We start from the raw sequence: 14713 nt of genomic DNA, 5'->3' as shown, positions 1-14713 counted from the left end.
TCCCTCAGAACTCAACATGCTATTCATGTAGCAGTTCCATACTCTGCTGAGATTTTTTTATAACCAATCAGACTCCTTATACCTAAGTTCAGAATTTATGAAGAAAGGGTTCCAGAAGCCCAGCAAGCTTCCTTTGCAACATCATCCTGCAGTGCACAGAGCCACACACAGCAATGCCAAGCATATGCTGACAAAAAATATTCAAAGCACAATACAGCTCTGGCTACAACCCCTGCCCAAACACACTCACCAAAATCTTCATGGGAGCCATGGGAGGGTATTGATGCAGCCATATCTGGGCTATGAAGAGGCTGGAATCGGATCTGTACATCCTGAAGGGCCCTGAAATATTCAGACATCCTTAGTTTATGTATTGCCAGAGAACTGTAAAGGTCTTGGAGGGCTTAGTGGAATATACTTTAGTATCTTCTGCCTATGAAGGGCCAAGCAGGAGTTCTGTAGTCAGTCTTGCCCCTTATCGAGCTGAAGGCCCCTTCCTGTGTACTCTACCATCCAAAATACCAAGCTGTCTGGATGCAAGCTAGGTCAGCAAGTTCTGGCCCCCCAAGCCATTAGAAGTGGTCAAACGTAGAAGTATTCACACTTACACCCTATGAAAAATTCCACAGCTCTTGATGGCACATAGAGAAGCACAAAAAAACCTACTGCTAGTCCCCCACACAGCCCAGCAAGACAGCCTCCTGTGCTCAGAGTACTTAAGCACACACAAAAAAACTAGAATCCTCTATTCTTCCAAGCAAGTTTCAGATTAAGCAGCAGAGCTTGCAGTACATGCATTAACAGTCATTAATTATGCCCCAGCTGCAATTAAGTAGCAACAAGTGACACTCAGATTTTTCAAGTTACTCTTCCAGGTCACTGCAGGAAAGAAGGAAAGTGTATATATGCAAGAATGGGATCAAGAAGGACAGCTATCCATAGTAATACCTAGGGGTACTCACTTGGTGTGGACACAGAAGAGCTTGATCAGCACGCCTGCTGCAGATTCAACAGCCCCAGCACCCTGAGCCCCTTCTGGGAAAAGGACAGAAAAGAAAAAAAAAATAACTGAAATTCATCTCCTCAGCCACAACTAGCACAACAGACCTACACAAGTGCAGACCAATCACTGCCCCACTACTGGAGCATATCAACCCACTGAGCTGAAGTCTCTCTGACCCTCTCCTCATTTCACTCCAATGCTCTATACCTATTTAAACAAGTCCAGAAACCTTAACCTCATTGCTGGGTAAAGAGAGGTAAGAACAGAGACTGGTAAGTATATTTGCTTAGCTATTGAAAGTCAGACCCATGCTCCAAGTAGCAAGCTTAGAAAAACAACCCAGCTCAGTTCAAAGAGGTCAGCTTACTTAATGAGAAGTGAGGGGCTGAGACAGGAAAAACAGGGAATCACTCCCTAACCTGTCCTATGCAGGAGGTCAGACCTGAATACAGCAGGCAGGGCCGCCCCAGGCCCTGTGCTCTGGGGAGCCCTGCAGAGCGGCGCGGCAACTTTGTGTGGCCACCAGCTTCACGTCTAGCCACTTGGCACCCCGTTTTCCACTAAATCCACTGCCAAATCCAGTACGTCAGGCCACTGCTACCCCACCATCAAATCCACTGCTGGCTTCCTTGCGTCTGGGGATGGGGCCATGCACAGGCTGATTTGCCCCAGGTCCCGCACCCTGCTCAGGCTATCTTTGACAGCAGGCCTTAAAAAGTCAATGACAACTCTTGAGTCTTGCCAACAACTTCCCAGCAGTAACTGCTGCTAACAACCACCCAGCTAACAACCACCCAAGGCTTCATACAGTTTAGCTCTGAGGAAAGCCAAAGACATTTTAAAAAAAAAAAAAGATCTGCCCAAGCACTTCCAAGATAATCACCAGTCCAGGGATATAAATATCACTTTTTAAGAGTATCTGTTTAACCTTCTCTAATTAGATTGGTTAAATGATTAACCCACTGCACATACAGTATGTATGTTGGGGGCAGCATTAAGGCTGCAACAGCACCCTCCCAGTCTGGAGCTGCTGCACCACAGCCCGTCAGGAATACCCTGGGGCCACACTGCAGAGAGGCCAGCAGCAACCCCTTACACCCAGCACTACCTTCTCCAGCTGCCACAGCGCCTACTCAGCCCAAGCCAGCTGCACGCTCAGCCCCACCTCAGAGCTGGGCCAAGCCCTGCATGCCCCCAGCACCACAGAAAGGAGGGGAAAACAGGCAGCACGCCCATGGAAGTCCACCTCACTGAGACTGGACCCCCTTCCCCTCAGGCAAGCTGGGGAGGGCCCAGCTCGGTAACATGGAGGATCCTTCTAGATCTGGGTTGCGGCAGGAAATGCAGGGAGCCCGCTGTCCTGCCAGGGCCCCAACACAGTGGGAGGGTAGGGAGACTCACTGTAGGGTCTTGGAGTTTTGCTCTTGTGGCAGGAAGGCCTTGCCCAACACTTGTGGGGAGGCCTGGCACTTCTGTCCCTCCCTCACCATGGCAGTGGGATCTGGGCACAGAAGAGGTCCTCAAGCCTGGCTCCACCTGCAGCCCCAGCCTGAGCCCCTGTGCATGGGGACAAGGGGAAGCTGTGGCTCCACAGCTGGACAGCACCCCAATAGCTTGGCTATGCCTGCTGTCTCCAACCTGCAGCTTCCCATCAGCGGCCTGGGACCCATGCAGCACCAGTTGCATGGTGAAGACGTAAGGGGCCAGGGTGTTCCTGCTGGAGGTCACTAAACAATAAACAGTAGCAGTAAACAATATAAATATAATTATTGTTTAACCATTTACATCCCTACAGCAGTCACTGCCAGAAAGACCTTCTGTGACTTAGCACATGGAAGGTGGGATGGGGCAGACTGCTGACACCAAGGTCCTACTATTTGGACACCAGAAAGGGATTCAGAAATCCCAGGCTTCTGCTGTTAGCTCTGCCCTCGATAGCTCTTTGGCTTCTGCAAGTCATTCCCCTCACCCTTGCCTCAGTTTATAGCAGGATAAGAGGATAACAATATACTCCTCATTCGGGAAGCAGTGTAAGCTGCTGCTGATGTAAGGCACTGAGTTTGCTATTGGAATAAATGGAAGGAAACTCATCAGCCGTTTATTACACAAATTCACTGGCTGTCTCCTACTGCCGTGGCTTTCTTAGGCAGTCTGTTAGTATCATTAAAGCCATCTTTTTAGCTTTGACAAATAAGAGGCAGCAGTAAGAAGAAAAATAAACCTGCCACATGCATTGATAAAAAAAAGGAGCAGGGGTTAGTTCCTCACAGGACTCTGCACATCTGAAATGAGCATGGGTGTCTACAAAAAACACCCCCAAAAAACAAAAAACCCCCTTGAAAACAGCCCTCAGAATGACAACCCCAGAGACGGCATTTTCCTTCCTGCTCTAGAGGACAAGTTCCTTGCTTCCCTGATTGCTGCAGGGCCCCTCTTTGGGGAACCTGTCTCTCTCCATTCACAGTTCAGACAGGGAGGGGACAACAGCTTCCTCTAAGGCACTGCACCTCACCCTGTTGCATAAGTACCTGTAATCCTGGCATGTTTTATACTCGCCTCATGCCCCTGCAACCCTCAAGTAGCACAGGTAGGGAGGGGCAGACCAGCTCTTGGACTGGGCATTCCCTTGGGTTCCTCTTCGGACCTCAGATGTTAGTGACACATGCTTCACCGAGACAAGTGCGCATTAAAGACACATTCATACCACCTCCAGATGCTCTCCCTGATTTATGCAACTTCACACCACACTACTTGGGCAGGAGCTCCTTCTTCAGACTTTAATGAGATAGGGCATATTCCAAAGGGGCACCCACAGAACCCACTCAGGAATCCACAGCCTAACCACGTGTCCAGCCCTTCCTCTCCAATACGTGCACTTTTTGGCAGGTCTGTAGTGTTCTTTACCACCAAAATCCTACTCAGTGGAGTTCCCATAAATGTCTCAGCTGTGGCAAGAGTTTTGGAAACTCTCCCCCCTTTCCACCCCCGGACAGAAAATATAGCAGAGTCACTGCCACTAAAGAGCGACCGGTCTCAAAAGGAAGAGACTGCCCTTTGTTACTCACCTACACTAAGGGAGTCATTTTCCTCTTCAGCTGGAAGGACCTCAGTGTGTCTTAGCCGGCAGCGACTCACTGCCTGGATGCCAAAGCTCAGGACTGGGTGGGTGAGGAGGAACTCTGAAATGGAGCTGAAGTAGGCTTTACCTTCTTCCTGGTTCTGCATCAGCTCCATCACATACAAGACCTAAGAATATAAAAAAAGCCATATGGGATGCGATTGCAGGTTCATCTACCCGAGTGTCCTGTCTCTTTCAGTAGCATAGAGCAGATGTTAAGGGGGAAAGTATTTAAGCAGGGCCTATCCAGACTAATTTATCTCCTGCCCCTCTCCCCTTATGGTTTCCAGCATTCACAGGCCTAGAAAGTCTTAATCCTAAGGCTGCAGTCCTAGCTATTGTATACAGCACTTACCAGTGGGCCAGTCCTCCACAAATTTGTCCAAATCCCTTTTGAATTTGATTATATTATGGGCTCTTCTGCTGTGAAAGCAGAAAATCAGGAGCCAGTCTAAGTCACTGGGACTTTGCACAGCAAACTGGCAAGTATGGGAAGTCTGTCCTGCTAGTAACCCCAAAAGCACTTTAAGCGATAGGTAACATGGTACAAAGTCTACCTCGGCTATTTGAATCTAGAAAGAATCAAGAGCGCTCCTTAGGAGTTCTTCACAAGCCACTGTTACCCTTACCTTTAATAGACAGATATGCCTCAGACACTGCACTCCAGCATGTCATGCTCAACTTGCTTGAAACAAACAGGTTCTTTAGATCCAAGAAGAGCAATGAAAACTGGGATCTGTAGTTTTCACATGATCAGCATCAATATTAATCTACAAGTCTAGGTGTTTGACACTCAGCATGGTGTCATAATGCCACGTTTGTGCTGATTATCCATAGGCTCCTACTAAGCTGCCAGCGCAGAACCCCTACCTCACATTACTTAGCGATAAATTTTAACTGACTTTAAAAACTCCATGTAGCCTCAACTGAGACACGCCTGCCCCCTGCAATAAAATGGATGGCGTGCATCTGAGGATTCTGTCCAAACACAGCACATCTTGACACAGAGATCCTTTACTCCTGCTATGAAATTAAGACTGGGCATGACTTATACATTGGAAATCAAATATGCCACCATTACCTGTACAACACCAAGAACAGGGCCTTCAAAGCAGAAGCAGAGCGTTTGTTCCTAATTAGCAGTAAAACTGCCAAGAGCCTGGTCACTTGGTATTGCTCTCTGTGGCTTCACTGAAAACAAGTGGTTAAACCTGAAAAGATGCTTCCCACCACCACAGTACATGACAGAATGTACCACATCAGCCATCTCATCTCTAAGAGCCCGGTTGCCAGCTGGGCGTTCTGGGAGGAATTCTATGCCTTGCACAAGGCTCCTCAAGAGCCAAGCAGCAAAACTGTCACTATTCTTTACCTTGCAATGAAACTGTTTGCATCAGCCTTTGAATACATTTCAGCAATGAGTGCAGGTAACCCTGACACAGCAGCTGTGCACGATTTAATCTCTTCTTCCTGTCTACTATAGCTGAAGTAGCCAATAGAGTAAGAACCACGTACTTTTCTCTGCACATCACTCAGTATCAGGTATTCAGCAGAGAGATCCAGGCAGACCTTCAAACTTGGAAGAATGCTCATGGAACTGAAGATATCAGAGGAAAACCTGAATGCACAAGAGGGAATACACAGAAAGTGAGAGCAATCATTACAACAGGAAGATACCACCTTCTAACTACATTAGTTGAACAAAGTACTGATTTAACAAGTTGGCCAGATATTACACCATACAGACACCAAAACAATGAATCCCCTAGAAATACTTAGAAAGGCTACAGACAAGAGGTTCATTTGCAGGAACAAGACCTACTCCAGGGGCAGGCAACTATTTTGGCTGGAGGGTCACTTAACAAATTTTGGCGAGCTGTCGAGGGCCCCTTAAGCACCATCCTGGGACTGGAAATCCCACCCCTAACTCCCCCACCCCGACCTTTGCCACCAGATGTCCCTCCCCTTGCCCTGGAAGTACTCTTTTTGGGAGGAGAGAGGGGCTGCCATCTTGGAACAAGAAAAAAACCCAAATCATATGCTTAAAAAAAATATATCAAACATCTACTATAACACATTTTAATTTTATTTAAAAAAAAGATTTTTGCCCTGATTTGGGCATGATCGCAGAGTGCATATAGAAATGATTGCATATTAGTTAAAATACAGTCTTACAATTGTATACTGTGCATAGGCGGGTAAGACGGCATATGTGGGGGGGGATGTGTGGTTGGGGAGTATGTGGATGTTGATAGTAGGGTGTTCCCACTACATGAGGGTGATTTCTCTTTGAGCACTGAAATGAGCTCCCCATTGTGTGGGGGGAAAAGGAGGTTCTTGTGGGGACTAGGGAGCTGGGGAGGGGGTGTGAGGGTGTGGGTATGCTGGGTGGGGTGTGTGGGGAAGGGTGGGTATGTGTGTGGATGTGTCCCATCCCCTCTCAGCAGCATGTGGTTCCTGGCTGCAAGGCCAGGACCCATGCAGTACGGCATAAGAGCTGGCCCAGCCCATCCCCTCAGCAGCACACACTTCCCTGCTGCATGGCTGGGACCCATGTGACACAGCATGAAGGGGACAGGCTGGCTCCATGCCACATGGGTCCTGACCAAGCAGAGGGGAACTGCACATTGCCGGGTTGGGCCAGCCCTGTGCTGGCCCTGGCCTTGTAGCCAGGGACCACATGCTGCTGCAAAGGGATTGGCCAGGCTGGGCTGGCTCCATACTACACTGTGTGGTTCCTGGCTGTAAGGCCAGGACCCACACAGCATAGAACCAGCCCAGTCTGCCCTGGCAGCATGCGGTTCCCCTCTGCAAGGCTGGGATCAACACAGCACGGAGCCAGCCCAGCCAAGTAGTGCACTAGAATGCCAGGAGCCATGGGAAGTCCCATGCCATTAGGCTGGACCAGCTCCATGCCTCCACCTGGTGCTCCTGGCACTCTAGCTGAGAGTGGCCTGTGGGCTTTTTTTGCTTGCCCCTGACCTATTTTGTTAACCCTGAGAATTTAAACCTTTGATACACTGACTTATAGTTTCCTAACAGATGTTCACAGAAGGGTGGGTATATACCAATATAACACAAACCCAGAATGCACTTCACTGTGGGTCATGGAAGGGAAACTCCAGAGATGGCTCTTGTGAAATGTATTCATCCACAAGAGCTAGTCTCACAGTCTGTAATCCCTCAGCAGAAAGAAAGAGAATGTGAGAGGATGAAGCAGGACAGATTTTAGATTGGGTAGCAACTTCTCTTCAATGATGCATTGCCCTTCAGGTCAGCCTGTGTACATCCCTGCCAGCCTAGTAACACACCAGCACTTTAAGGCAGCAAAATAAGGGAAAGAAATCCTGGAACTGTAATCATCCTTAGTGAAGTGAACAGCAAGTATTTCTCACAGAAGGATCCAGAAACCTTTCCCCATCCTTGAGGATGTACAGGTAGACCAGAGCAAAGATAACAAGCAAGTAAAACTAGTCGGACCCCAACAAAGCAATATATATGTACTGCATTAAACACCATAGACAACCTCTTCTCATGTATGGTTATTACTCCCAGGATCCTCAAAGAGTTGAATTTTAATTTGCTCTGCAGCAGTTTCAAACCAACCCCTGCCTCCGAGACCTGCTTGCTAAGCCAAGTAGATAATTACTCACCGGACAGTCTGCAGACAGGTCCAAGACACAGTGCACCACATCTTCAGTTCCCGATTCTGATCTGCACCTGTGATGAGAAATCTCCAGAAAGGAACCCTGCAGGCACAAGACAGGTAAATCTAGAGGACTGCTCTTTAAAAGCAGGTCTAGTCCTCCCTGTAAGGACTTCCTTGCAAGGAAACAGTTCATGTACTTGGCCAATTTTGTTCCACACTCCCAAGGAAGTTTCTACTTCATAAGCAGATTAGACCCTCACATTCTGGGGCCTCCTCTCATCAGAGAAGTAAAAAAGAGGCAGAAGTGAGTTGCTCTTATGAACCAGGAACGAAACTTAAGATGCGATGAGGCAGAACAGACTGGCAAATACCAGAAGCCTAAAGGATGCCATTCCATCCAGAAGTATTTTCACTGACAAGTTCGCCATATCCATGAACAGAAAGACAAAGAAGGCGGGGTAGAACTGTATTTTATAGATTAACCAAAGTATACATAGGAATAGAACAACTTCAGGCTGCCCCACAGAGCTGCAATTATGCTCTCATCATAAGAAATGGAGACTTTGTTGCTAACAAGACAGTACCTTTAAAGACACAATCACTAAGTACAACATATACATGCAGTTATAAGGATTCTTCTTAAAAGCTAGAGTTAAGAGACTTGGCTACATGCTGCAGTTCAGGATTCAGACTTACTCTGGGTCTTGTTTTTTATGATTGTCACAGAAGAGCAGGCAGGAAAGAGGCTTCCCATCATGAGGCTTCCATTCATGGAGGCATCTAAGAGAAAAGCAGAGAAAAGGTGAAAAGCACACAAAAGCTCGCAGAAACAAAAAGGTTCTAAATTAGATGCGTTTAGAGAACATAAGAGCAAATAAATATTTGATAAAAACTATCACCACGATTGGCCCATTTGTTAACTCTTCACAGAGCAGCTAAGAGCTAATGGATTTCTCTCATTATAGGACACTACAAGGAAGCTCGATCTACTACAGCCTGTACAGTATCTCTTCTACAGACAGGACTTTTGATGCCAAAAACATAAATTTAAATGATTTGAAAGAGCTTAGGCACAACAAATGACACTCAGCAATTTTACAGTGCTCTTCAATGTCAAATATTAACCTTCTATCTCCTGCCCCTTACATTCTGAAAAAGAATCTATTAGAAGTTCAGTGTTACAGAGCTGCCTCTCATAGAAAGGAAACTTTTTTTCTTTGTAGTGGGAACCATTGTTTCTGGCTTCTTAAGTTACCTTGGCTCATCCTGTCCTTCAATGTAGATCTGCCAGAATTTGACATAGCCATCATGACTTGCTGTGGCCAAGACTGTTCCATCTGGAGACAGCGCTCCCTCACTTAGACGCTAAACAAGAAACAGGAAATCAAAACCAGTCACTCCATAGCTCCTCAGGAAAACAGAGTGCTGCTTCAGCTCAGGAGCAGCAGACTTGCATAGAAAGCATGGTAGGGTAGCAGCAAAAAAAGGAAAAAAAAAACCCTGTCAGTTTCAGCAGTGTCTGCAATCAACAATTTACTTCTTTACCCAAGAAATTACAAAGCAAATTTCCACTATAGCATTATGATCACGTCTTTGAGAGAGCAAGTTAAACCTAACGGACATTGCTGGTAAATGAGCTGACAGCAAAGGGAGGTCCCACTCTCTTATAAGCACATTTAATTTAATTTCTGAACCTGCTCAGTTTTAATTTCTGCAGTCACTGACATGTTCACAACAGTACTGGATCTCTGTGCTTTCTGCTTAAGCAGAGATTTGAAGTGAACAAAAATATGCATGCAGGGGGAAAAAAGAGCTGTGCAAGTAAAACATAACATTGTCTCCTTCCAAGCCTAATTGTGACCCAGCCCAAAGCACTATGTTCCATGGCATACTCAGTGAAAATTAACCAAAAAAAGGTCAACTCCTCACAATTCAGACAGAACGTGTTCAAAGAGAAATGGTCACATGCTCATTTAAAAAAAAAAAAAAAAAATCAAACCAAACCTTTCTTGTACTGCTAGCATCAAAAATGTATTGCTGATGACGAAATGTAAACAAGAATCCTAGAGTTTAACAGTGATGTGCATTTACTTATTTTCAAGCAGTTTGGAGCAGGAAACTCATCTATTTTCACTCACTTCTTACTTCTAAGGTCCTTAATGTTCAAAACATCACCTGCTGGAGTCCCAAACCATTGGCTGGGTCCATACACTGCTCTTATATATCAGTCTAGCCATCTCAGTTAAAGGAAAGTTTTTTTGTTTTTTTAACCAATATAGTTATACAGCTATAACCTTTAGCATAGGCATAGTCATACCAGTGTAAAGGTGCCTTATAGCTTATTCCTGCTCTCAATATAGTAATAGGCTAAAAGGCTAGAATCCAGCTTTCCTGCATCCATGCCTAGTAGTTGTATCTCTAGACAAACCGTTAGGAATATTAGGACTGTTAATTTTCCAAAACCTGACATGTCAGTTGCTGACAACAAATGGGGGCTCCATAAGCAATTAGGAACCATTCCCATTAAAAATCACAGATTCATAGATTGCAAGGCCAGAAGGGACCTTGGAAGACCAGCGGGTCCAGCCCCTTGCACCAAACAGGAAAGGTAACTGGGGGTCAGGTGACCCCAGCAAGGTGACTGTCTAGTCTCCTCTTGAAGATTTCCAGGGTAGGTGATTGCACCACCTCTGGAAGGAGCTTATTTCACCATCTGGACATCCTGACTGTGAAGAAGTTTTTCCTAATGTTGAGCCTAAATTGGTCTTCCAGGAGTTCGTGGTCATTATTCCCAGTGGTGAACAGCTGCTCACCGAGCCTTTGATGTACTCCCCTACTGTACTGGTAAGCTGCTACCAGGTCCCCTCTCAGCTTTTTTTTCTTCAGGCTGAAGAGTGCTAGATCCCTTAGCCTTTCCTTGTATGGCTTGCTGTGCAAGACTCTGATCATACAGGTGGCTCTTCTCTGGAGTCCTTGTTGAAGCATGGTGCCCAGAACTGGATGCAGTACTCCAGCTGCTGAGTAGAGCAGAAGCATCACCTCTTCCTTGGTTTTGCTGGAAATGCATTGATTGATGCATGCCAGAGTATTATTTGCCCTACTGGCTACAGCATCACACTGACAGCTCATATTCATACTGTGGTCTATTATTATCCCCAGGTCTCTTTCATTTGTGGTGCTAGTCAGTTTGGTGCCACAAACCTGTAGGTGTGTTGGGGGTTGTTCATCCCCAGGTGAAGCACTTTACATTTCTCAAAGCTGAATTTTATCAGGTTCCAATCCACCCAACTTGCTAGCCTGTCTAGGTGCGCCTGTATCAGTAGCCTATCTTCAAGCATGACCGTGCTCCCCCACAACTTGGTGTCACCCACGAACTTGGCCAGTGAGCTCTTCACCCCCACATCCAAACTGTTAATAAAGATGTTGAAAAGTACTGGACCAAGCACCGACCCCTGTAGGACACCGCTGCTCAAAGCGAATTAAATCACTTAAGTCATCCACACACTTCCAAAATATTTTATAGACATATAATTTTGAAGGCTGAACCCTGCAGAAATTGACAGCATCCCCTTCAAGGGAGATACACTTAGTTGTTTGTATTAATAATTTAACTACAGGCAACACCCCCCTTAGTGCTCTTAATTGGTTCCTGAATAACTGAGCATTACACAAAACCAAAAGTTTTTCATGACCCAAGATGGCAACCACAAGTGTTATAATGAAACTCGCTGAGTGTTAAGTGAAATCAGGTATCAATTTAAAATGAGTGTTACAGCAAAACAGCGCTAAGCGAAACAGCATTAAGCGGGGATTACTTGTATACACTGCAATGGAAACTGAGACTTTTGGGGCAGAATTTAATGAAAGTGCCATTAAATCATGTTCAACTCTTTGTAGAGGCCAGAATTTCCCTTAATACCACCTATAGTATGTTCAACTCAACCAGACTCCTTCACACCTGTACCGTAACCTTCCTATTATAACAGTTAACCAGTGGTAGGGGAACAATCAGTGTGGAAGGTAGGTTTAAGAGCATCAAGAAGATGGCTACTGCTGAAACAAGAAAAGCTAGAAAACCCAAATGCCTTTTTACACACCAGGCTACAGGCTCTGAGGGCTAACCTATAAGTAATATGCTTCTAGAGTAGTCATAGACATCCATACAAAAACAGAGCATCAGGCTTCACAGGGCTAATTGGCCTGGCAAGCAATATGCCTTCAATTAGCTATAGTAAGCAAAATATTTACGGGCCAATACAATAATTCCCAAGGGTTATCTTTGGCTAGTCAATTTGCAGAGCATTCCGAAATCAGGACTTGACTAACAAAACATGAGAAGGTTCACACAAGAATTGTCCACCAAGCCCTGCAAAAAAGAAACTACAGGACAAATCTGAGTATTTACAAATGACTTGGCCCCAGTACACTGGAGCAGTTTAAAGAAGAGATGTTCAACCCCCAGCCCAGATCCAGCCCTTGGTACGGTGTCATCTGGCCTGCAGGAAGCCCTGTGGGACATGGCCCTGTGCACTAGATTGGACACGTGCTGGTGCAGGACCAAATCCCAGCTAGATGGAGCCTGATCCTGGCTGGCCAGGGCCCAATCCAGAGCCCAATCCCAGTGTTCAGGGGGGATGTGGGGCCTAATTCAGACTGTGGATCAGTCCTGTGCTATCCACCTAATTTGCAGGGCCAAAACAGCGAGCACCACTGGTTTAAGAAGTCACCAATTTGTTTCATGACTCATAGCCCCAAGATACAAGCAAGCTCAACTAAGAAAGGGCATTTCAGGGATCTGCCTTCTGATACTACTTGCTCTCCCCAACCTCACAGTCGCTGGACATGAAAGGGATACAGAGCAAAGGATTACAGCCCAAGTCTAGCTGGCTTGAGCTAGATTCAAGTGATCTGAATGTTATTTATACTTAAGTGTTTAATAATTCCAGACAGATGATTCATCAGCTTCGCAACGCCAGAATCATTCATTATTAAATCACTCTGGGTGGCAGGCCACCCTGCAACACCATTACTCAAAGTATGGCAGCAGCTTAAGCTTTCAGTCAAAGATGCTAAGGAGTCATAATGTACCACAGAATGAAACTGCACTTTGGCAAGCACCCACTGACTAGCAAGAGACTCTAGTGTAGCAATAATGATCCTGGCCCTATAGTACTGTTCTGAAAAATGTGATTCCCCAAAGGAAACCCAATTCTGAGAGAGAATAAAAGGATCTGAACAGAAGGCAGAAGAGCTCTTACCGTGCTATGGCCTTTCACCACAATGAAGCCCTCTTTGATGTTGGTGACCTCCACCGGCCAAGAGCTATCATTGGCTCGGATTATGTCCAGATCCCAAACCTCTGCCTAGAAAAGAATGAGGATGGATAAGTTGTTAGGGTAGCTTGTTATGTTTAATGTTTTGGAGTTGTACCTGTACCTAAATAGTGTTTATATTTAGCCTTATTTAATCATTGCTTAAGTTTTGTCCTTATTCACTTTTTGTTTTTTTTACTAGCTAGCTTTGAGTTGTTTTTGTAGAGCTCATAGGTGCTCATTATATCTTTTTTTTTTTTTTTTAATCACCGAGAGAAGTTCTTTTAACATAACATAGCAATGGCCTTGTTACCAGCTCCAGTTAACTGAACTTGGCACTACCCAGTTGAATCAGGAGGATAAAAGGATTGGATATATGCTAATGGAAGCGATAAGGGAGACCTAATGGACAGTGCTCAAAGAAAAACAGGAAAAAGGCCAAATTAAGAGGTGGGAGTGTAACGGGTCTGTTAGACAATGGAACATGCTGACAGGATAAAAGACGGACAGCGTGCTGACTGCAGAGAGACCAATCCAAAAGTGAAGAGTCAAAGAAGTGAAGTTGAAGAAAAGCATAAAAGGAGGGAGCAAGAAAGTTCATCATTGTTGTCATAAATCCAGCCTTCAACACCTGTCTGAACTGTCCCAACCCATGATGTACCCTTTGCTTCCAGGAACTGAGCGGCCATCTTTTCTGTTGAGCAAAGTAACATCTGGGATTGAGTAAGGTTATTGCACTGAATTTTTTTCTCTTTCCGAATACAGAAACTGCTAATACTTGTTGTACTAATAAAGTTAGACTTTGATTTTAAGACACTGAGTTGTCTACATTTATTTCACATTCCATTTAAGGGTTAATTGTGCTTTAACAATCCCTAAGCACTATCTGGTGGACAGTGGTGCTAACAAAGTGCATATACACACTTGCAGAACTGTTCCCAAGTCCCAACTGGTTCTTCATATAGCCACACCAGTCAAGTCCACCCCTCCCCTGCAAATTACACTACGTTGATACCCCTCACTTACAGTCAACTGCCACACTATATTGAGTTTGCTATTTTGAAGGAGTATAATGTAATGATACTGTGCACACAGAGGCAAAAACTACATGAGGTTTTGTGTAGCCCTACCACTTTACAAACTTACATTTTCCTGGCAGATAGGACCCCATTTGGTGTCACTGCTTTTCAGAATTCAGTCCTGCTCCTAATTTTATTATGACTTTTACCTTTATGTACTAGGTGCAGTTTCCCCACAGAATCTCATTTTCTGCCTGTTTCTAGTCTCTCTCTCTCTCCCTCTAAATTAATTCTTCACCAATCTTCTTGTCCAACTCCTTCAGTGTCATCTACAGACCTCATTGATTGGGCTTATTACTTCTGGTACTAGATCCCTGAAGGTGATCCATAAAATGACATACAGAAGTGGACAAGCAAAATAGGAGGCTGTGTTACACTGGCAGAAAGTGATGAGGTGCCTTCCACAAGAAGAACCCACCCCTGAGGTCTTTGCTTTTGAGAGTCTCTCTCTCTCATACCCGTTATCTTCTTCTGACAGTCAGCATTTTATTCTCCTCTCTCTAAAATAAGAATGACAGAACTACAACTGAGAGCATACAAGGAAAAAGTCAC

General features: G+C 45.3%; 1 protein-coding gene across 2 annotated transcripts in view; it reads right to left on the bottom strand.

The window, feature by feature from the left end:
- Positions 1–14713, bottom strand: part of EDC4 (enhancer of mRNA decapping 4) — a 63894-nt gene that overhangs the window by 26991 nt on the left and 22190 nt on the right. For both annotated transcript variants that reach the window (XM_019535524.1, XM_019535526.1), the window contains exons 7-14: positions 13029–13133; positions 9026–9135; positions 8467–8550; positions 7775–7870; positions 5637–5739; positions 4069–4249; positions 963–1035; positions 251–342 (exon numbers count right to left, since the gene is read on the bottom strand). In XM_019535524.1, the coding sequence (XP_019391069.1) occupies positions 251–342; positions 963–1035; positions 4069–4249; positions 5637–5739; positions 7775–7870; positions 8467–8550; positions 9026–9135; positions 13029–13133 (844 nt within the window). The remainder of the gene's footprint in view (positions 1–250; positions 343–962; positions 1036–4068; positions 4250–5636; positions 5740–7774; positions 7871–8466; positions 8551–9025; positions 9136–13028; positions 13134–14713) is intronic.

The sequence above is a fragment of the Crocodylus porosus genome, unplaced genomic scaffold (genome assembly GCF_001723895.1).
Source record: "Crocodylus porosus isolate Cpor-Errol unplaced genomic scaffold, CroPor_comp1, whole genome shotgun sequence".
NCBI lineage: Eukaryota > Metazoa > Chordata > Crocodylia > Crocodylidae > Crocodylus > Crocodylus porosus.
Note: the sequence above shows the minus strand (reverse complement) of the source record. Positions and strands in the feature narration are given on the sequence as shown.